At 45.2% G+C, this 20,705-nt stretch overlaps 3 protein-coding genes across 4 annotated transcripts; all 3 read right to left on the reverse strand.

Annotated features, from left to right (window-relative positions):
- Nucleotides 1-30: 30 nt before the first annotated feature.
- Nucleotides 31-8,843, reverse strand: LOC310804136 (ras association domain-containing protein 1-like). Of its 2 annotated transcripts, XM_083669246.1 has the most exons (7): nucleotides 8,656-8,843; nucleotides 7,774-8,137; nucleotides 6,215-6,363; nucleotides 2,294-2,401; nucleotides 1,859-2,150; nucleotides 1,495-1,610; nucleotides 31-1,285 (listed from the first exon to the last, which is right to left on the reverse strand). In XM_083669246.1, exons 2-7 carry the CDS (start codon nucleotides 8,087-8,089, stop codon nucleotides 1,139-1,141), a joined length of 1,128 nt encoding a protein of 375 aa, XP_083525372.1. In that variant the 5' UTR covers nucleotides 8,090-8,137; nucleotides 8,656-8,843; the 3' UTR covers nucleotides 31-1,138. The 2 variants fall into 2 exon arrangements, with proteins under 2 accessions (XP_083525372.1, XP_083525373.1); XM_083669247.1 differs by lacking the exons at nucleotides 6,215-6,363; nucleotides 7,774-8,137; nucleotides 8,656-8,843 and adding an exon at nucleotides 4,967-5,442.
- A 1,050-nt stretch (nucleotides 8,844-9,893) lies between these two features.
- On the reverse strand, nucleotides 9,894-15,337 carry zmynd10 (zinc finger, MYND-type containing 10; the record flags this gene model as incomplete). The annotated part of the gene is made up of 12 exons (XM_083668545.1): nucleotides 9,894-9,993; nucleotides 10,408-10,533; nucleotides 11,062-11,183; nucleotides 11,358-11,483; nucleotides 12,321-12,493; nucleotides 12,688-12,782; nucleotides 13,387-13,475; nucleotides 13,823-13,975; nucleotides 14,266-14,319; nucleotides 14,538-14,654; nucleotides 14,978-15,086; nucleotides 15,249-15,337. The coding sequence occupies 12 exons, from the start codon at nucleotides 15,335-15,337 to the stop codon at nucleotides 9,894-9,896; spliced, it is 1,353 nt and encodes a 450-aa protein (XP_083524671.1).
- A 773-nt stretch (nucleotides 15,338-16,110) lies between these two features.
- Nucleotides 16,111-20,355, reverse strand: nprl2 (NPR2 like, GATOR1 complex subunit). Its single transcript, XM_083668117.1, has 11 exons — nucleotides 20,012-20,355; nucleotides 19,827-19,918; nucleotides 19,416-19,584; nucleotides 19,217-19,325; nucleotides 18,927-19,063; nucleotides 18,185-18,282; nucleotides 18,002-18,038; nucleotides 17,336-17,429; nucleotides 17,111-17,228; nucleotides 16,418-16,560; nucleotides 16,111-16,223 (listed from the first exon to the last, which is right to left on the reverse strand). The coding sequence occupies exons 1-11, from the start codon at nucleotides 20,087-20,089 to the stop codon at nucleotides 16,156-16,158; spliced, it is 1,143 nt and encodes a 380-aa protein (XP_083524243.1). The 5' UTR covers nucleotides 20,090-20,355; the 3' UTR covers nucleotides 16,111-16,155.
- Between the last annotated feature and the right edge of the window lie 350 nt (nucleotides 20,356-20,705).

Genomic DNA, 20,705 nt, shown 5'->3' on the forward strand with positions numbered 1-20,705 from the left:
TTTTGAATAAAAGAGAGACCACTTTCATGGTAAAGTTTTTTTTTTCTTTTAATGAAACAGTGCAAATCAAGAATTATTACATCGTTATAAAAAGTGAAATGGTGACAGTAAAGTTTTAAAACAGAGGATCAGTCCTTCAAGTGTATAGGGATTATTGCATTGCTAAACACATGTGCAACTCCTATGAACAATAGAAAGAGAAACTTAGAAATAAAATGCAGTTAGCTTGAGTTTTATCCTCTCACATACAGTGGAACATGAAAAAATAGACATACATGAACATACAACATTTTTACCAGCTTCCAGTTCAACCGTGTTAACCAGGTTTCAAGAGCAATTCCTCTGTCAAACAGATGAACATGGGGATAGTCTTTTCAACTGACACAGATGTGAACAAATGTCCAAACATCACTCAGACTCACACAGGGACAGCAAAAAGAGTGACATCCATCACAATGTGGATGTGCAGGAAGTATGTGGCAGACGCTGGGGAAATCAAATGAACACCTAAAATACCTGGCTCCTGTCAGTTGGTTATTCCGACTGATAATTTGTGTCTGGAAATGCTGAAGCAGTACCTGAATGTTGTCAATGTCTACTATGGGGACTTGGGAGACCGAACCCAGAGGAGAGAGACAAACAATTCCCTCTCATCACTGACCTAATGCCCCTAATGCTGTTATGACAGCATTTCCAGATGCAAGTAACAGCTAGAATAACTTGAGAATAAACAGTACAGGTAAGGTACAGGTACAGTCAAATGTCGCCCCCCGCCTAATAAAAAGGTGGAACCGGACAAAGCCGGTCTCTCATCAGCCACAGTTTTCACATGCTCTCAACTCTCATTCTCTCTCAGGCACAACAGACTCTCTCTCTCTAGGTGTAAGGCACTTCTCATTTCTCTCATTCTCATTTCTCTCATTCTCTCTAACTCGCACACTCGCCTGCCCTTACCCTCACTCTCCTGTGCTCTCATTCGCTCTTTCACTCCCCTCCTCTGAGGGAGGTTCTGGGTAGTTTTTCCTCTGGGATCTTTGGATGCAGCGATGACTGGCCGTCGTCTTCTTCTTCTTCTTCTTCTGCTGATGGGCTAGTCAAGAGGTGCACGTCGTCAAACCCCCTCTGGCGGAGGTTCGTCTCAACCGGGGGTGGAGCCAGCGAGAGCCTCCTGCATCCGGGTGCGGGCGAGCGCGTAGCGCTGCACTATCTGCTTGACGTGCTCCTCTTCCTCGCGCTGCAGCATGCGTGTGAAGTTCTTGAGCTCCGGCATAGAGAAGGCGTGCCACTGGACACAGAGAGAGAGAGAGAGAGACCACATTAATAAAGGCACAATGTGAATTTACCACCGTGTTGAAATAAGAGTCATTTATATAATTTATGTGCTGGATCTTTTATTTACTGAAAGTGGAATGGACAGTGGAATGGACAGTGGCATAAACAGTGGAACAGACAGTGGAACAGACGGATGAGTTGTTAAAAGGCGAGAGTACTCACGTTGACCTCTCCAGTCTCATTCTCCTTCAGCACCAGACTGAGGGTCTTCTCATTGGGGCCAGCGCACAGACGAAGGTGGAGCGGGCGCTCATCATCAGACAGCTTACGTAGGTACACTGGGGGGGGAGAGAGACACAGGGACACAGGGGGAGAGAGACACGGGGGGAGAGAGACACAGGGGGAGAGAGACACAGGGGGAGAGAGACACAGGGGGGAGAAACGGGAGACAACAGAATTAATCAAATTACTTTTTTGTGTCACAACAGAAAAACAACATCAACCACAAAATGGCTAAATTGAGTCATGATGTCATGTCACAAAACCACAGACACATAATGAGATACATACAAGAGGAGAGGCTCACCTTGGTCGTGGCGCTCTGTGCGTTCAAACAGAGCGAACTTGCCGGGGTTGTCCACCACGGTGAACTTCCTCAGCAGCGCCTCGATGACCTCCCGAGCGCGCGTGCGGGAGCTGATGTGCAGGTGTTTGGACGTGTCCTTGGGCAGGTAGAATGAGGTGCGGCGTTTCACGGCCCCAGCCTTCTTGCCGGCGCCGTCCTGCGAGGCTGTGCCCTTCCGCGGCGGGGGAACCGATATGGGCCGTACCAGCTTAAACTGGACCTTTATGAAGCCAGTGTAAGAGCCATCTTTGTTCTGGTGAGGATGACAAATAAAATAAATATAAATATCGATATAATACATAAAAGACAAATTCTTCATCTAAAGAATATTGTACAATCATGGTTATTGTGAGGATAAGATTAATATTGTGTGTGTTTATATTTGTTAGTACTCACCATGTTCATAAACAGGTTGCTGTTGATTTGAGCGTTGAATTCCTTCACCTTCTGTTGGATCTCAGCGGTCGACAGCTCCTGCTTCTTCCCAAATTCTATCTGCTCATCCTGCCCAGGGAAAGAGAGAAAATCAATCAACATTTCAGTCAGCCATTCATCAGTGACACACATTAATATCATATTCAGATACCATCTTCATTTAGCATACTCATTTATCTTCCTCAAAGTGAAAGAAAATAGACATGGGAGTATCTTCTGTAGTTTGGTGTCCCTACCACTATGGGTCAGCATGGGACCAAGGTCAACAAGGACAAGGCGGACATGACACGGGACAAACATAGAGCCCCTATATATAGTTCATACTGACGATGAACAAGATGAGCTGGAGTGTAGAACAGGAGGCAAGATATCGATCAATTCACCCAAAAACCTCATTACAAAATGTCAATTGAGACATCCATCTCATGAAAATTCAGGAGGGGTGACCTTCGGGTCACCGAGGGGAGATGAGTTTTCATTGATACATTTCTTTAAGGAATGGGGTTCACAGGGGTCAGAATTAAGGGGGCCAGTGTTCTAGATTGGATCCGGCCCACAGAGGCTGAAGGAAAAGGGGCATTAGTAAATCTTCATTGAGAAAACTTCTATCACTGCTTTTCAGTCGTTGCCTCTTGCTTACGACGAGGGTTGGAAGATGTGCTAAGATTTAGCACGTTTCCTAGTAGATAGTGTAATACGATTCCCAATTATGACCTCCTGCGAGTTCACTCCTTCTTTCACAAAGTTGCATCAGACTCCAAACTGCTTCCTGTCAACGTAGCAGAGCAGAGCCCAATGATGTCAGCACTGACCAATCAAGTTCCCCGACTCCTCCTCTCTCTCTCTCTCTCTCTCTCTCTGGGGAGGGAGGCAGCTTTCTGGACCTTGCAGTAGAGGCTGGTGGGAGTAGTGTGTTTGACACCATTCCTCATTCCGTTCCATGCATTACAATGAGCCTGTCCTCCGATTTCTACCTCCACCAGCCTCCCCGGATGTAAAAATAGCTGTGCAACCCCCCCCCCTCCCCTCACAGAGAGTCGGACACAAAGCCTTCCTCTGTTTTAGAGGGATATCCTGTCCAGTCAGCTGCCTCATCGTCCTTCCACAGAATCTCATCTCTCAGACATGCACATGTGGTTGGCTTCAAACATCTGCAAGACTCTTACACTCCGACCCCATTAGACACATCAGCCACAACTATGCACATCCTGTGTCAAATGGTTAGTGCTGGTTTCCTGTGTGGACATGTCATCCAGCAGCACTGTGATGCACTGACCCCCCCCCCCCCCCCTCCTTCCTGTGTCAATTAAGACTCAACAAGCCCTTCATTTTTCTGTTGAATGGACAGCCGGCCTGCCCGGTAGCGCCTTTTCACGAGGGGAAAAACAATCCATTGATTGATCAATACCCATAAATCCCTCTGAATGTTGCCCACATCAGCATTTAGACACTTTCCACCCCCCTCCCCTGGGACATACTGCCCATGAAATAGCTTGCCAATGTTCTACATAAGGCAATCACTTAGAATGGGGGGGAAAAAATATTCACTAACCACTGACAAGCCATTTAATCATTTTGAAAATTAGATTACTCTCTGTAATCCTTTCCAAATGAGAAGAATTAGCTGATGTTTACGTTTTTTTGGCCAACATTTATTGGCCACAACTGTTGGCCAGCATGAATGAAAGTCCACAGAAATACATCAATCAACGTCACGCTGTGCAAGATGAGATCAATAACCAGAATCCTGAGACTGATTGAAAGGCTGTTGAGTTACCGTCCTGCAGATAACGAGTCAATAGGCAATCACAACATGGCAGCCAACTCACTCTCCGTATGGAATGAAAGGTGACAAACATACATTACACAAACACAGGACATACCTTTGTGTATCGCATGCCACGGTTGTCAACAGAATCCATGTATTTAAGGTGAGTGTGTTTGAGTTGTAAAATATAAGGGAACAACACCCATTGCTAATCAAAAGCAATACAACATGGGTGACTAAGACAGTAAGCAGCGGTAAGCAGCAGTTTCCAACACATGATCGAGTTGTGCAATAGCATAGCACTCAACTCAACGAATCATACAGACACATCGGAAAGGCGAAAAAAAATGGTGTTTGTTCATTGAAATGTGTGTTGTTGGTACATGATTAGTGTGGGTTGCGAAACTTGAGGCATGGGTGCGTCACTAAACATGGACTAGTCTCAGGAGTGCTGACGACTGTGTGTTTATGAGTTATTTAATAATAAATAAAAGCCCAAAGGCTTGAATTTTAGTACAATATGGACAATGGTAACAGGCAGAAAGGCATGATGGCGTTGACAACTTCCTTGAACATGTAAATTATACTCTCAAGTAGGCCTACATCACTTTCTAAGACTTCAAGACACTGTCCCTGATCTTCCCCCATCGTTGATGTTATGATGGACTCAGTAGGCCACTACTAAATATATGCAACGCTTACCACATAAAACAGGACATACAGGATCATGAGGCGAGGCAACCGTATTCTAGAACCGGTCGGTGAAATACCCGGTACCCAACAGCTGTTTTTCAACAGGAGCAAAAGTTCACTTGTGTCAAGCCTGTCGTAGTTGACATTTTGCCGATTCCTTCTTACTGTCTCACCTTGTCTTTCTTGGGTTTGGATTTTATTAATGACGTTCGGGCGGTGAAGTATTGCTCGAACTCCGAATCGGAGTTGGAGTCATTCTCCTCGCTGCAGTAGCCGCTGCTGGTGGAGCTGCCCCAAGTCTTCTCAAAGGACGGAGTTTTATCCGAGGCGCTTGCCGCGTTGTTCATGATCAAAAGTTGCAATGTACGGACAATGTAACAACGAGTCTAGAGTTGATGACCTAGATAACAGAATTCGATACAATGTAACAAGTTTGTCACCTAGTCGTTGAGCGACTATTTACACCAGTTTTAACCAAATTACGGAGTACTAGACCAAACGCAATTACAGACGCTTTTAAACTAAACGGGCTGGCTACTCTTGTAGGAAACTAGGATATAGTTTGTATCTCCCTGTAAACTTCGAGGACGCTTGTTTAGGCTGTTCTGTAGTGCGTATATTTCAGTTTCCTGTTCAAAGTGACCACGTTTCGTCTTCAGGGCTGTGAAACAGGATGCGAACAACCCCCCCCGCCCTAGACGCGCTGGTCCCCAGCCGAGGCCCCACCCAGACAGTTGAGATTAGAAAATACACAAAACCAGCGCAACTCGACCTGATTGGATGCCGGCGCGGGTGCAAGGGGGAGGGGGGAATTCCAACTCCCAAATGACCTCATACCCTCCCTTTTCCTGTCCGCCAACAAAAAAGACAACGTGAGAAAAAATAAATAAATCATGTGAGGACCGAAAGGAATCACATGGTCAGTATGGGTGACATTAGTCTCGCTAGACAGCCCAGTCACAGCAAACTGGTTAGACAAGAAACCTTGAGTAAGAAAAGCGTGTCCAACGGCATATTCATCAGACACATTGATAGTCATTTACCATAAATAATTTACGACTTAAACCGTGGGAGAGTACCATTTAGAGGAAGACCAAAACAAAAGACAGTCACAAGGGATTTATAACATTCACAGTGTGGGGATGATTGTAACTCCATACAAGTGCTTATTTGAGAGAGAGAGAGAGAGAGAGAGAGAGAGAGAGAGAGAGAGAGAGAGAGAGAGAGAGAGAGAGAGAGAGAGAGAGAGAGAGAGAAAATAAAATAATGTGTGTGTGCGTGTGTCTGTGCATGCGTGTGTGTGTGTGTGTGCGCAGACAGCATGTCACCATCTAGGGACATGGCTGATGAATGACACCTAATTGACCATAAACACATGAACGATAATTACCACCCTCTATATCAGATCATAAGGCCCTTACCACATTAGTATCTGTCTCTATGGTGTGCTCTATGCCTGTGGTTTGCTCCACAAAAGCCCGGTCCAAAGTGTGGTCCAATGAGCCACGATCCAAGCTGCAATCTAATTGGATGAGAGCTCGGCATCTGTAGTGACATGTGAATCTGCAGTCTGTAAGAAAAAAATATAGAAAAGTTAATGAAAAACAGGAGTCATCGGACCATGGGATTGTAATTCCAATTATTAATTATACCTTCTCAACAAGAGTGTTTTTGCGTCACATTATTTGAAGATTCTGTGATATGTCATGAGTAGGATTGAAGACACTGGATGCAGGGAATGTTGGAAGTGACTCGTGCACAGCATACAAACTTCTATCCCAGCTTTGGCACATTTAGGAATTCCAAATGTCTGCTGTCCTCCACTGGCCATTTAGAATCATTACATCACTAAACTTATACAACACGACTTAAACCTGACCAGAAAGCATGATCGGACCATTATCTCTGAAACAGACTGTAGATTGTTTCTTTAGACAGGGACAGATTTCACACTCACTAGTTATATCAGACAATGCTCCCATACACACTTCTCATGGTCACAACGTACCCTACATGCATGCATGTAAAGAAAAACAAACACTAACAGAAGACATGAAAAGTTGCATGTGTACATATGTAGTTAAATATACTAGGATCCACATAACACTACAGCCACACACACTAACTGCTGTCGTTTACACACCGGGACGGTAGCTTTCAGCCACAGTGGAAAGGAAGTTCATACTTTAAACTCTGAAAGACAATTATGTAAGAGAGGAACATCGTACAGGATACAGGCCCATGAAAAGCACGCACACAGAGACACAACAAACCACTGCAACCACCTCAACACCCCGCCCTCGCATTGTGCACTGCAAACAGTGGAATGTATCAGTTCTGTACTGAACCTAATAGCCCACTAAAGACTGCAACAAGTGGGCTGGACCTGGCAGGCGGGTGTTTCTCAGCTGGGTTCTGGTTGCTAGGAATGGTAATGTTCCGTTTTATAGAGTCTCTTCATTAAAGCCTATTCAGGCCTAATGAATACTATGTGGTCTGAATGGAGCCTCTCTCACAAAAAGACCATTAGTCCTGCTGCTGAGAAACAATAACCCCAAACTATATGGCCTAGCACATAGGTTAACCGAGTGTGTGAATGTGTGCATGTAGGATGTCTGGGTATTTGACTGGGAACTTAATAAACGTTACAACATTTGTTAAATCTGGTTGCACAAAGACACCATCCAGGAGGGCACTTTGTGAGTGGCAGAGCAAATTTCTAATTTAATAATGGAAGTTCCCTAGATTAAACCATGAGAATGTTTTCCTAGATTCAGGCATGTGCACAGGGCCCCTTTCGCTCCCTCCATGTTATGCCTGAATATAGGAAAATATTCGCATGGTTTAATCTAGGAAACTTTCATGATTAAATCCCCACCTGACACACATCCACCCAGGTATGCAGTCAGTGTCACGCGCACGCACACGCACGCCTACACACACACACACACACACACACACCACGTGCAAGCGAACTTACTGGCACAGCGCAGGCTCTGTTTGTATAGCCCCCAGATGAAGTCTCCACACAGATCACACCAGGTGGGCTGGGCGTGGCTGCAGGGCTGGAAGTCGTGTCCCTCTCCCCTCTCATCCGTGAGCCGCGGGTCCAAGTTGTCCCCCAGTAGTCTGATGATGCCCACCCGGCTGAGCAGCTCCGGAACCTTCCCTGGGCTTATCCGCAGGGCATTGGTCCGCTCCAGGCGAGGCGGTGAGCGAGGTGCCTCGGACCTCGTCAGTTCTATTCGGTCATCCAGTCTCAGCTCACGGAGCTCGATAAACTCTCCCCAAGACATTCTCTCATTCACCTGTTCAGTTTCTTCATTACTTACAGGTAGTCACACCTGTAACCGCAATAGGAACGCAAGACCTCAGTCCAAACTGTTTTTTTTTTTTTTTTTTTTTTATCACTTGATTGGATAATGTTAGTTATCGTATAGTTAGAGCTTATAACGATGTATTATTATGGATAACCATAAGAATAACATAAGAAAATATACTTTTAGATTTCAATTAAAGGAAGCAGGACATCCCAAACGCTGTTTATGAATGATGTCTCTTGTTTATCCAAAGACATAATAGTGTTAGTCATACTGCCAAGATCGTCAATATGATTGTTCATGTGCTGCACATTGTACTACAGTCGACAATCTTCAAGCGTTTTGAAAGCTCTCTTTTCGGTTTCTAACGGGACGCCATACTGAGCCCGTTATCCGCCTAAAATACAGTTCAGCATCCCCGATGGGGAGCCTCTTCAATTCTCCTTGGGCACAAGTACAACACGAGAAGCTGCAGGGGCCGTTAGAATAAAGGTTAGAATATGCAAAATATGACCATGATCATAATGTTTTTTTCAACTTACCAAAACAAGACAAGCCGCCCCCGCGGAGGCCGATGCCTCGATGTTCTTCTCTTCAGAACAAGACCAACTTTCCATAAAAATGATCACGGGCAGCGGAGGTGTGCTGCCTTGCAGACATCTCTGGAAACAACTTATCACCACCTACATTACGGAAATATCGCTCTTCCGAAAAAGTTGATCAACAGCATGTTTTCTTTCTAACGCTCCGCTCCACACCAATTCTGACATCCCGACGTGTTACAATCATTGGGTTAAACTTGAGCAGAAAGAAGAGAACGTGAGACAATCGCAGCCCTTCTACTCACATCCGGATTGTTTTCACGTAGGGGGTTGCCTCTGAGTCTGGCACAGTATAGAACGGGGCGGGTGTGAATCCCCCACCAACTCTTTACTGTAAACCTATATAGGCCAACATCTTTCGACTCAACAGTGACATTTAACAAAGATCATAAACAGTTATGACAAGGATTACATATTATGGACTATGATTATGAGTAAGGCACAAGCTTTCCACAAGCTATCAAAGTTTGTTTTAAAACATCGTGCCTTTTATAAACATCTTTAACAGAGCTGTTCCAGCTAATATATTTGTTTCAGATAAGTATTTAATACAATTCCAAAATGACCGGCTGCAACACAGGAGCCCATTATGACGATTTCATTTAGAAGTCTGGTGAGTGTTCCACTCCCAGGGTGTCAGGTGTGAGATCAAAGGAGCAATAACTCCATTTGACAGCTCAGGTATTTACACACACAGGCTTACACTTTCATTACCTTAGGATCACGAGTTTGATAGTTAATGACGTGACACACTTTGAAAAACAGGGAACAGTGAATGTTTGCATACACATAAATGTAAACAGTAGGTAACTGGTTTATATTGAAACCACGGCAGATACCATTTCTCTTAAAGGTTTACATCACAAGTCATAACAACTTTAACGAATCAGGGGAAAAAATCCTGGTCACGGAGCCATATCTAAAACTGTAAAAGAATCCCATCCAAAACGGAATGTACATTAGATGCAGAAGATCTGTCCACCTCAGGGGAGGCTGGTGGAGGTAGAAATCAGAGGACGGGCTCATTGTAATGCATGGAACGAAATAAGGAATGGTATCAAACATGTGCCTCCACTGGTCCACTGACTTGCCAATCTTTCTAAGCTTAGCTCCTTTTCACTCCCGTCATTCAGTCCACTGTGCTCTCTCCCGTCACGTGTCTGTAAAGTCTGTCTCCCTCAGGGTTGAATGTTCATGTCCCTCTGGAGTTTCTCAGTGGTTTCGGTCATCAGCTGGCAGGCAACTTTGTGTTTGGCCCAATGCTTCACCTGGCATTCCCTAAAGAAACAGAGCAGTTAAGACTTAAAATGTCTTCTGGTTGCTATGCACGACAGAACCTCCTTGACAACAGGGTAGGAATAAAATCAGCAGCTTTTTCCATATTCTTTTCAGCGCAGGATCGGAAAATACACTGATGTAGTTTAAGGTTTTGGACCTGTGGCAACAGTGTTCTCTTGACAAACTGTACACATCAGGGGAGGCTGACGGAGGTAGAAATCGGAGGACAGGCTCATTGTAATGCATGGAATGGAATAGGGAATGGTATCAAGCCTGTGTGCTCATTCCGTGTCATGTATTACAATGAGCCCGTCCTCCAATTTCTACCTCTACCAGCCTCTTCTGGTATACGTACTGATTTTTAGCAGAGATTTTCCCTGTGCAGTGCTATATGAAGTGAACAGGTCTTCCTACCTGTGGCAGTACCATTCTCCCTGGCACCGAGAGCATCTCTTGAAAGCCTCCTTCCCACAGCCTCCACACCTGGGCTTCTCGGGAATCAGACTCTCCATCACATCCAGGTTATAGGTCTGGGCCAACCTAGCACAGGGGATTGGAATACAATTATACAACGGGTTGATCAGAACAAGCATCGTTGAGTGGCAGAGAGGCGTTTGAAAGTCATGGTTTATTCCCTAATAAAGTAAGAAGTAAAACTGTTGAGTTTGACCTGTTTACCATACGTTTCAGTAATATCCCAGGGCAAACACTTGAATCGGGAAGATTTGCTTATCTCGTTACCTTGGCAACAGTGGTCGTTTTGAGAACTACATTTCTGAGCGCAGGGCAGAAACTACCACAATCCGTCACAAAATAAACACTTAAGGCATTGTTTTTTGTCGTCACAATTCTCAGTTTTGTTTTGTAACCGTTGTATAAAAGTAATAAGGTACTTGAGTCCGTGCTTTATTGTGAATAAAGCACAATAAAGCACACCCTCTTGTTACTTATTGCTTAAAGAGAGTATAAACAGTGACACATTATAGTTATTAAACCACACTCAGTCATTCTAGCTTGTGTAGTTTGGTCTCACTTGCTGTAGTCTAACCAGTTTCTGTATTACTGTACCTGCATGCTTGCTGTCTCAGGTCACTCTCAGAGGGGTTGAATGTCTCCTTCACCTGGAACTTGGCAACAGCCTTCCACTTCCCAGAATTATCACGAACAATGTTGTTCCACATCTCTGGAATCTACAAGTAAAGAAAGCTTCCTTTGAACAACAGACAGGGGTGTGTGTGTGTGTGTGTGTGTGTGTGTGTGTGTGTGTGTGTGTGTGTGTGTGTGTGTGTGCATCTGTGTGTGTGCGTGTGTGTGTGTGTATCTGTGTGTGTGTGCGCGCGCGCGTGTGTGCGTGTAATCTTCACCTGTTCCAAGATGAGGTCCTTTTTCGGAGGGGCGGGGTCTGTAACAGAGAGATGACTGAGGAAGCGCTGGAGGTCCACCAGGTTGGGAAGCTGGTCCATCAAAACCTCCGTCAGGAAACCCCGTAGCTGCACGCAGAAAAGAAGGGGTTATATTCTCTGTTTAGAGCTGAATATGAGTAAGCATTTTGTTATTGTGGTCTGTTATAATATGAAAGAATATAAAATATAAAAGAAATCGCTTGAACAGAGCTTTTAGATGTCAGATGTTAGATCCTCCTCAGGCAAGGACAGTAGAAGGCTACGGCCTTGCTCTCAGTCACAGGGGAGGCTGGTGGAGGTAGAAATCGGAGGACAGGCTCATTGTAACACACGCATTACAATGAACCCGTTGCCCGATTTCTACCTCCAGCAGCCTCCCCTGCAGAGTCAGGAAGGAGAGAAAAATCCTGGAAATAATGCTACGAGGAAACACCCCAGTGAAAACAGAGCCTTGATGGACTTCATCTGTCTTGTAATCAGTGAGGAGATCAGATCAGACGTTGGAGGACAATCATCTGGCACTGACGAGCTTCCTGAGCTACAGCTCTGGGTCAGAGGTCACTAGGATGCAGCCTAAGTGCAGCCGTGCATTAGTGGGACGTTAAGTGAGGCAGCGTAATGAGGGTGTCACATGGGGTGCATGACTACACAACTGCCACAGTTGAGCATAGAGCAGGGGAGGCTGGTGGAGGTAGAAATGGGAGGACGGGCTCATTGTAATGCATGGAATAGAACGGGGAATGGTATCAAACACACATGTTTGCATTGCATTACAATGAGCCCATCCTCCGGTTTCTATCTCCACCAGCCTCCCCTGGTATATAGCAAAAATAAAGAAAAATGCAGATTACTGACTTTACTGGGGGATGGGGGTAACTAAGGGTTCTGAGGCGCCCGACGCCAACACTTTAAGAACTTGTTTACCTTCAGCAGTTGGTTCTTGTTGTAGTTGTGGAAGTCGTACTTCCTTTGGCAGTCTTCCTTCAGCAGCAGGTTGTACAGAGCGATCCAGACCTGGCCGTCCAGCTTTGTCATCTTCACAAGGTCCTCCGATGGAATCTTCTGCCATTTGCTGTTGATGTACTTCTCCATTTCTCCTGTAGGGGGAGACAGAGGCCAGGTAGTGATGTGTAGGGTACGGTTATGCAAACTTAATTCATTGTTTAATGGATTTATTTTTCAGAAAAGTGAGGCAAGCGAGTGGAGAAAAACATGTGTGTGTGTGTGTGTGTGTGTGTGTGTGTGTGTGTGTGTGTGTGTGTGTGTGTGTGTGTGTGTGTGTGTGACAGACCTGCAGTGTAGCGACTCCAGGGACAATTCTCTACCAGCTGCACCAGGATACAGGGCAGATTATGGGCACACAACATCCTACTGATCACACTTATACTGCAAAACAGAACAAATGCAACAGTTTTCATCAGCAGCAGCATTACTATTATCACAAGAATCTATATATCTAAAGATGAGCTGTTAAAAATGCAACCTTTTATTTTGGCAGGGAGTCCCATTGTCTCTTTTACAAGGGAGCACACACACAATTTAAACAAGAAAAACAACCATGTTGTTTAACAAAGAGGTCCTGGATCAGCATTTTAATTCGTTGAATGTCCTGTCAAGCTGCAGGTGAAATCTGGTGTGACGAGAAAGGTAACTTGTGTATTCATTATCATATCTGAAATCAGGGGTCCTCTGTGGCTCAGTCGGTAGAGCACGGCGCTAACAATGCTTAGGTTGTGGGTTTGATCCCTGCTGGGACCATATATACTGAAATGTATGCACTCACTGCAATGTAAGTCACTTTGGATAAAAGCGTCAGCTAAAAGGCATATATTATATATATATAAATACAGCACTGCTGGAGGGAAAAAAAGGGTCTCAGATTAACCAAATCAATACATTAATTACTGGCTGCTCCAAGTCCCACACTGTAACACGTTCTCTAAGCCCCACCTGAAACAGCACTGACGGACATGGCCCAGTGAATCCATACCTGTCAGCATGGTCAGTGATGTAACGCAGGACAGAGAGAGCCTTGAGGGAGATCTCAAACTCCAGCGTCGTGTTCTGCCCCTGCAGCTCCTGCATCAGGCACACACAGAGCACAGTAGAGCATTCACAACCAAAGACACTCCTTCATCCTGGAGTAAACAATTCTCCACTTGCCTGGAATCCAGACTCCAGATGTGTTGTGTTCATGTTTTTATGTTGTGTTTATGCAGCGTTTCCCCCAGACGTTTTCTTAGGCGGGGTACAAATGCCCCCAAATCAAATATGTAAGGCAAAGCACTGGTGTTATGGACTATTAAGATGTTTTTATGTGATTATTGTTGCTTGTAACATAGTAACAATGCCCTCATAATTGGCTCCTCCGGGATTAAAACAGTTCTATTAAATTGAATTGAAGTGAACACTGCTACACTCGTCACCTGTATCGAGGACAGGTCTGCACTCCGTGTTTCATTAAGTCGGTCTTGCTTGGGCGTGTCGTTCTTGGAGCCTCTGCCGACCAGCAGGGTTAGTTTACGGTGACAGTAGTCAACCAGGTCCAGGACCGAGTCATCGGCTGCCTCGCAGGAATCCTGTAACCATGGCACCACGCACAAACTGTATTCAGAGCATCCTATGATACACACGTGTCTGATACCATTCCTCATCCCGTTCCATGCATTAGAATGAGCCCGACCTCCGATTTCTACCTCCACCAGCCTTCCCCTGCACCTCACTGATGGTTCGATCATATGCAATTTACACATTTAAAGTACAGGTCTACATAAAATATACATACAGCTTCACAATGATCCCGAAATGTTTGAAACAACACGCGAACAGCACACACTGAGGCACGTGTAACGTTTAAACCACTGCTCACCTTATAATACATAACCGTTTCAAGAAGGTTTATGATTGAAGCCTCATGGTGAATCTGGATATGAGACAGAACAACGGTAGAGCAGAAGAAACAATGGAATGTCAGTATAACAAGATCAGCATGTGAATACAGAATGACAATGGAGGCTTGGTGGAGGTAGGAGGTGGGGCATTCCGTGCATTACAATGAGCCTGTCCTCCGATTTCTACCTCCACCAGCCTCCACTGCAGTATGATATCATAGCAGAGGTCAGCCACTGTTTATCCTCTCACCACCATATACAGAGGAAACGTGCTCTTCGGATTGAAGTCCTGAAGCTGACAAAGAATGGGAAACACTTTTTGTTTCCAAACCTCCACCAGAATCATCTCATGGACCAGGGTGGCGATCTGGGGACGAGGGAAAAGGAGAATGAATAACGGGGCTTGTGTTGTTGTCAATGGAACCAGGGCCGCTGTTTGAGTGGTCTTATATTTGATCCTTCCTTCCTTTCTAGATTGAATGAAATCACTGATCTAATACGACTCGACTGGTGAAGGCAATGCATGCTGTGCAAAGCGTGTTTAAACCAATCCAATCCACGCTAGATCTAATCGATTAAGTGACTTCAAGGAGGAGGAAGGAAGGACGGAAGGACGCATTGTTAGAGTATTCGAACGGGGCCCATCATTGGAGGCACACTGACTCTAAAAAGATCAGATGTTGATCTCACCTTCCCATACGATACAAGGAGCTCCTTGATAAACTCGTCCTGCGTGGCAGAAGCGTTTAATATCGCTTGCATGTTGAGTTTCTCTATATACTCGTGTTGTCTGAACCACCTGTCAGTGAAGAAACGTACAGCCACAATGGAATATGCCACAGAAGGGAACATAATATTGCTGACATGTTCAGCCAAAATTCAAAGTTCAGAGCTAGACTAGAGGGAACCGACCAGCCGCCGGCTAGCTTGTGTGTCCTCCCATGTTTAGTAGCTTACGTACCTTGGAGAGCCGATCTCCTTGAGAGAGAAAGTTTGCAGACTTTGGACATATCCTTCTGCCTCTCCAGGCAAAATAACTGACGTCTCCATATCTCAGACTTAAATAACAAGCTAACTAAAGACGTGTGACGTTTAGAAATAAAGGAGTGAGTCGCGATAACTGCAAGGCGCACTTATTCAGTTGTCGTCGTGGTTGTCATAGTTACTGTACACTCACGCTTGCATCTTACCGCCAGAGGGGGGCAGGAGAACCCCCCTTATTCAGCAGGCAGGCAGGTAAGAGGACTCTGTATTAATTACCCTAACCCTAACCTGTATTATCTTTGGTACTGGTAAGTTAATAACTTTAACAAAAAGGCGAGGTGAAAGGACTGCATAGGAGGATTGAGGACAAACAAACAAGGGTCAAGTGGGTCACTCACCCCCAATAAGTCCGTTTATTAACACTGCATACAGTACAGTTTTGATAAAATGCCATAAGCATCATCAGATCACACTCCTCCTGTAAGGCTTTTTATAAACGATTAGTATTTAGTTTCTTAATGAATCCATGTGATAGTCTCAGTCTGAACCGGATGGTGAAACCTGATGCATAGATAAGAATTTAAATGGGCGACATAACAGCAATCAAATCCCCCAAAGTCTCTCTGCCTTTGAATACAGATTTCCCGTCACTGTTCCTCGTCAGAGTGAAGGTGGTGGCATCTTTGGTTAAGGCATCCCTGCGATGCTTGTAGCCAGCAGAAGGTCTCTCGCTCTCTATCTGAACCACAGGACCCTCCATGGCTCTGTTGGACATGATCAGGCTTCCTCAGTCTGAACTGTGTTGATCAGGGGAGGCCGGTGGAGGTAGAAATCAGATTTCTACCTCCACCGGCCTCCCCTGGTGTTGACTGCTGTTGATGGCATCACTTCCAGCAGACAATGATGTTCGGGTCATTCTCCAAGCGCTCGTCCAGCTCTTTGTAACTCATCCCTGCAAAAACAAGATTCACATCCCCTTAGGAGACCGCAGTGCTGTACACAGTTTTCCCCCCACAAGATACGTATCAAGTCCTCTCTGACCAGTCCTCCTCCAATACGGACTCATCACTACCAACCTTTGATGTGCCAGCCCAGCACATCAAAGCATCGGCAAAAAAAACAAAAACAAAAAAACTTCAAACCTACCCGTTTTGCAGCAGATTTCGTCGTAGCTATGGCAACCGGTGTACAGACGTGGCGGCCGGCTCCTCTCGTCCCGGATCACCTTCACAGGGTACTTCTGCAGCCGGCGAATCAGACCCTTCATCAGCCCAAACTGGATCAGCCTCCTGATGACCATCACATGACATCACCGTCACCGCCTACTCCTCCAACCACGTGAGTTGGGGGGAGGCCGATGGAGGTAGAAATCGGAGGACGGGCGGTCTCATTGTGTGATGCATGGAATGGAATGAGGTACGGTATCAAACTTGTGCGTCCAACGGTCGGTCCATTGACTTGCCAATCTTGTGGCTTAGCTCCTTTTCTCTCCCGCCATTCAGTCCACAGTGTTTAAAAAATATATATATGTTTTTAGGGCATTTCTGCTTTATTGGGATAGAGACAGTAGAGGTTGACAGGAAGGATGGGAGAGAGAGGAGGGATGACATGCAAGATAGGTCGAGGGTCGGAATCGAACCAGGAACCTTGCGATTACATGGTAAGCGCATTAGTGTGCTACGCCACTAAGCGCCCCAAGTCCACAGTGTTTGATACCATTCCTCATTCCATTCCATGCATTACAATGAGCCCGCCTGTCCTCCGATTTCTACCTCCGCCGGCCTCCCCTCGTATGAATGCTATGCAGTGTCCAGCAGATGAAGTGACTTGGTTAGCTACCTCTCATCTACTCTCTGAAGCTGCTGGGAGTAGCGGGAGCAGAGGTCCCGAACGGTGGTGCCAGGAGTCAGACCACAGTACAGCTGGAACACATCCCTCAGATAGGCCCTCTTCTGTCCTGAAACAGAACACACATTCAAACAAACACAATCAATCCTTTCTGGAGATTCCAAGAAAAAGGATAAGCTCTGTATTAAAGCTCCAAATCCCTGTTAACCAGTTTACCTTGCTTGGTGACATAGCTGAGACACTCCTCCTGAATCGGCTTGTCATCTATGAGGCTCTGGACTTTCGGAGTTGTACAATAGACGTTGGAGTACTGGAGAAATGGAACATGCAGTGAGTCACACGGTATCTCCCAGACACATACAGTACCAGTCAAAAGTTTGGACACACCTTCTCATTCAATGGTTTTTCTTTATTTTTTTAAATTATTTTCTACATTGTAGATTAATACTGAAGACATCAAAACTACGAAGGAACACATATGGAATTATGTAGTAAACAAAAAAGTGTTAAACAAACCAGAATATGTTTTAGATTTTAGATTCTTCAAAGTAGCCACCTTTTGCTTTGATGACAGCTTTGCACACTCTTGGCAAGGTGTGGCCAAACTTTTGACTGGTAATGTATATGAGACTTAGACGTTACTGACGTGCACAGTAGGTAGACGCTGTACTGTTTTTTTTTTTTTTTAATATGTTTTTAGGGCATTTCTGCTTTTATTGGGATAGAGACAGTAGAGATTGACAGGAAGGATGGGAGAGAGAGAGGAGGGATGACATGCAAGATAGGTCGAGGGTCGGAATCGAACCAGGAACCTCACGATCACGATTTAGTGCTACGCCACTAAACGCACCGAGGATATACTGTTATTGAGGATTGGTTTACCTGGAATATCGATACCAAGGTTACCACACCATAATACCTGTGAAAGAGAACATTACATACATTAAAATCAATGTACAGTACTTACAATAATCTATTAACAATCTGTTAAATTAAAATCAATGTACAGTACATACAATAATCTATTAATAATCTATTAAATTAAAATCAATGTACAGTACTTACAATAGATTCTGCACAGCAATCCGAACCAGGTTGAGCTCGACATCCGCCTCCGCAGATATCTTCTGGATATGCCTGAACCCGTCTATGTACGCAAGAATCTACAACAGAAGTAACGTTTAAGTCTCATATACATTACCAGTCAAAAGTTTGGCCACACCTTGCCAAGAGTGTGCAAAGCTGTCATTTACCATTTATATACAAATAAAGAAAAACCATTGAATGAGAAGGTGTGTCCAAACTTTTGACTGGTACAGGTAATTCAACATGTTTTGACATCACTTATCCCCGCTTTGAAAACCTCCATGTACTCTCCATCTGACATTTTCACCATCTGAGATTTTCTCCATCTGAGATTTTCTCTGGCACCACAATCTATCCAAAGGCCTGCTTTAACATCCATACAGATTCACTTCATACCCGTCATTACAAGAAGTCAAGATGACGGACAGCACGTGGACATTTTCAAAGCTGGGGTAAATGATGCTGAAACAGGTCAGGGCACTCATGTTGAATTGAAGTCGCAAGCTCCCGGCAAGCCAACACCACGACACTCGACACTCTTGGCGAAAGGAGACGGAGCGGTGTGTGGAAGCTACAGGTGTGCCTGTTGAGTGGCTGCAGCACAGAGCCAGCAGCAGGAGAGTAGCTACCTGTTGAGTGGCTGCAGCACAGAGCCAGCAGCAGGAGAGTAGCTACCTGTTGAGTGGCTGCAGCACAGAGCCAGCAGCAGGAGAGTAGCTACCTGTTGAGTGGTGAGGTCCCACTGGGACTTGATGAAGTGGTCCTTGCACTGAGTGAAGACAGGCACGTCGTACTCCTGGACGATCAGGGGGTCTCTGCGCTGCTCAATGAGCTTCAGGTGGATTGTGTTAGACTCATCTGAAACAGGCAACGAGGGAATAAAAGTGTGTGTGTATGTCTGTGTGTGTGAGTCTGTGTGTGAGAGTCTGTGTGTGAGAGTGTTTGTGAGAGAGTGGTTTGACCATGTGAGTTGTGTACCACACAGCGCTGAGTGCATTTGCAGAAGCATACCGATGGGCAAGGTGCAGGCTCCTGTGGCGTTGAGTTCCTCTAACAAGGTGGACATTATGGGCAGAAGCTTCTGTTTGCTCTCTTCGTTGGATATGAATCCACTTTCCAGCTGCAAAACAAAAGAGTTAGATACTTAGGCCTGCATCCTAGGATGGTATGGAAGTGCCACTAGTCTCCAGGGATTCAGTCTCAACTCTACCTCCAGTGTCGTGAGGTACCCGGAGAGCTTCTTGACGATTGGTTCAAGGGCACAGGTCTTGGTTTGAGCATCACACACGAGACCCAAGTTGAAAAGCAGAGCGTTGCGGCTATATTTCTTGTGCTCAATGCACACCGGACAACCAATCAGCTTCTTCCCCATGGCCGTCCTGCACCAATCACACAGAAGGTCAGAGGACATAAGAGATACGGTTGGCTGTGCAACAGAGTACAGGGTCAATCAGGGGAGGCTGGTGGAGGTAGAAATCGGAGGACGGGCTCGTTGTAATGCATGGGACAGAATGAGCATTCCTCATTTCTACCTCCACCAGCCTCCTCTGGTGTGAGTGAGTGTCAGTGTCAACATACAAATACAGGGTACTGTAAGTACAGTGGATTTAAGCGTACATACACTGTGATGAGTTTGTTCTGCAGCTCTGGTTTGGTTATAATGTACACTTGCACTGTGTCAAAGAGCTCACGGGAGATGTACTCCTCAGGAACCTTGAAAGAACAGAGCACAACACATAAGTGTGAGTAATGGTGTAGAAAGCTTGTCACAAAATGTCATTGTAAACCATGTCAATGTACACCTACCTGGTATGTAATCTTTGGGCCCAGTGTGGGATGAAACTCACTGAAAAATATACACTCAATTCGACTAGTCATCCTCATGGCGAAGTTAGAACAGTTAGCTAGCTAGTATAACGGTCCAGGCTGTCAGAACAGGACAGAGGAAGGAGGGTTGTTTACATCAATGAAAGCTAGCTACTGCCGGCGAGATGGCTCGCCTTGCACAAGCAGTATAAGCAAGATATGTGTCTCCTGTGTGCATACTAAGTCTACACAAATAGATACCTGTTTACGACCTAAGATCTGCTAATCTACGATACTAAACATGCATCACAACATACACAAAATCATCGTATTGGTATCTTATAGCTCGGCTAGCCTCGCACGGTCGATGACGTTGACCTATGTTCAAGAGAATCATGGAGAATTCCGCTGCGCCTTAATATTATGGGTGCGTTCCAGTACCAGCAGATGAAGTCCATGGCTAATTTCAAAATAGTAGTGTGCAGAGAATAGTATAGAATGGTTGCTTAGAGCCCATTTTCGGACAAATCTCAAATAGCTACAGTGCTTCATTATTCCGAGCGACATCAATTGCCAAAAATTGCAACAGAACGTTGATACCTTGAAAGCATACATAGGCGCAACGAAACTAATATTCTACACACGATGTTTCGAGGAACTTTTATTCTGAAAAATGGTGCAGTCATACCAAAGA

This window comes from Argentina silus (genome assembly GCF_951799395.1).
Source record: "Argentina silus genome assembly, chromosome: 4".
Classification (NCBI taxonomy): Eukaryota; Metazoa; Chordata; class Actinopteri; order Argentiniformes; family Argentinidae; genus Argentina; species Argentina silus.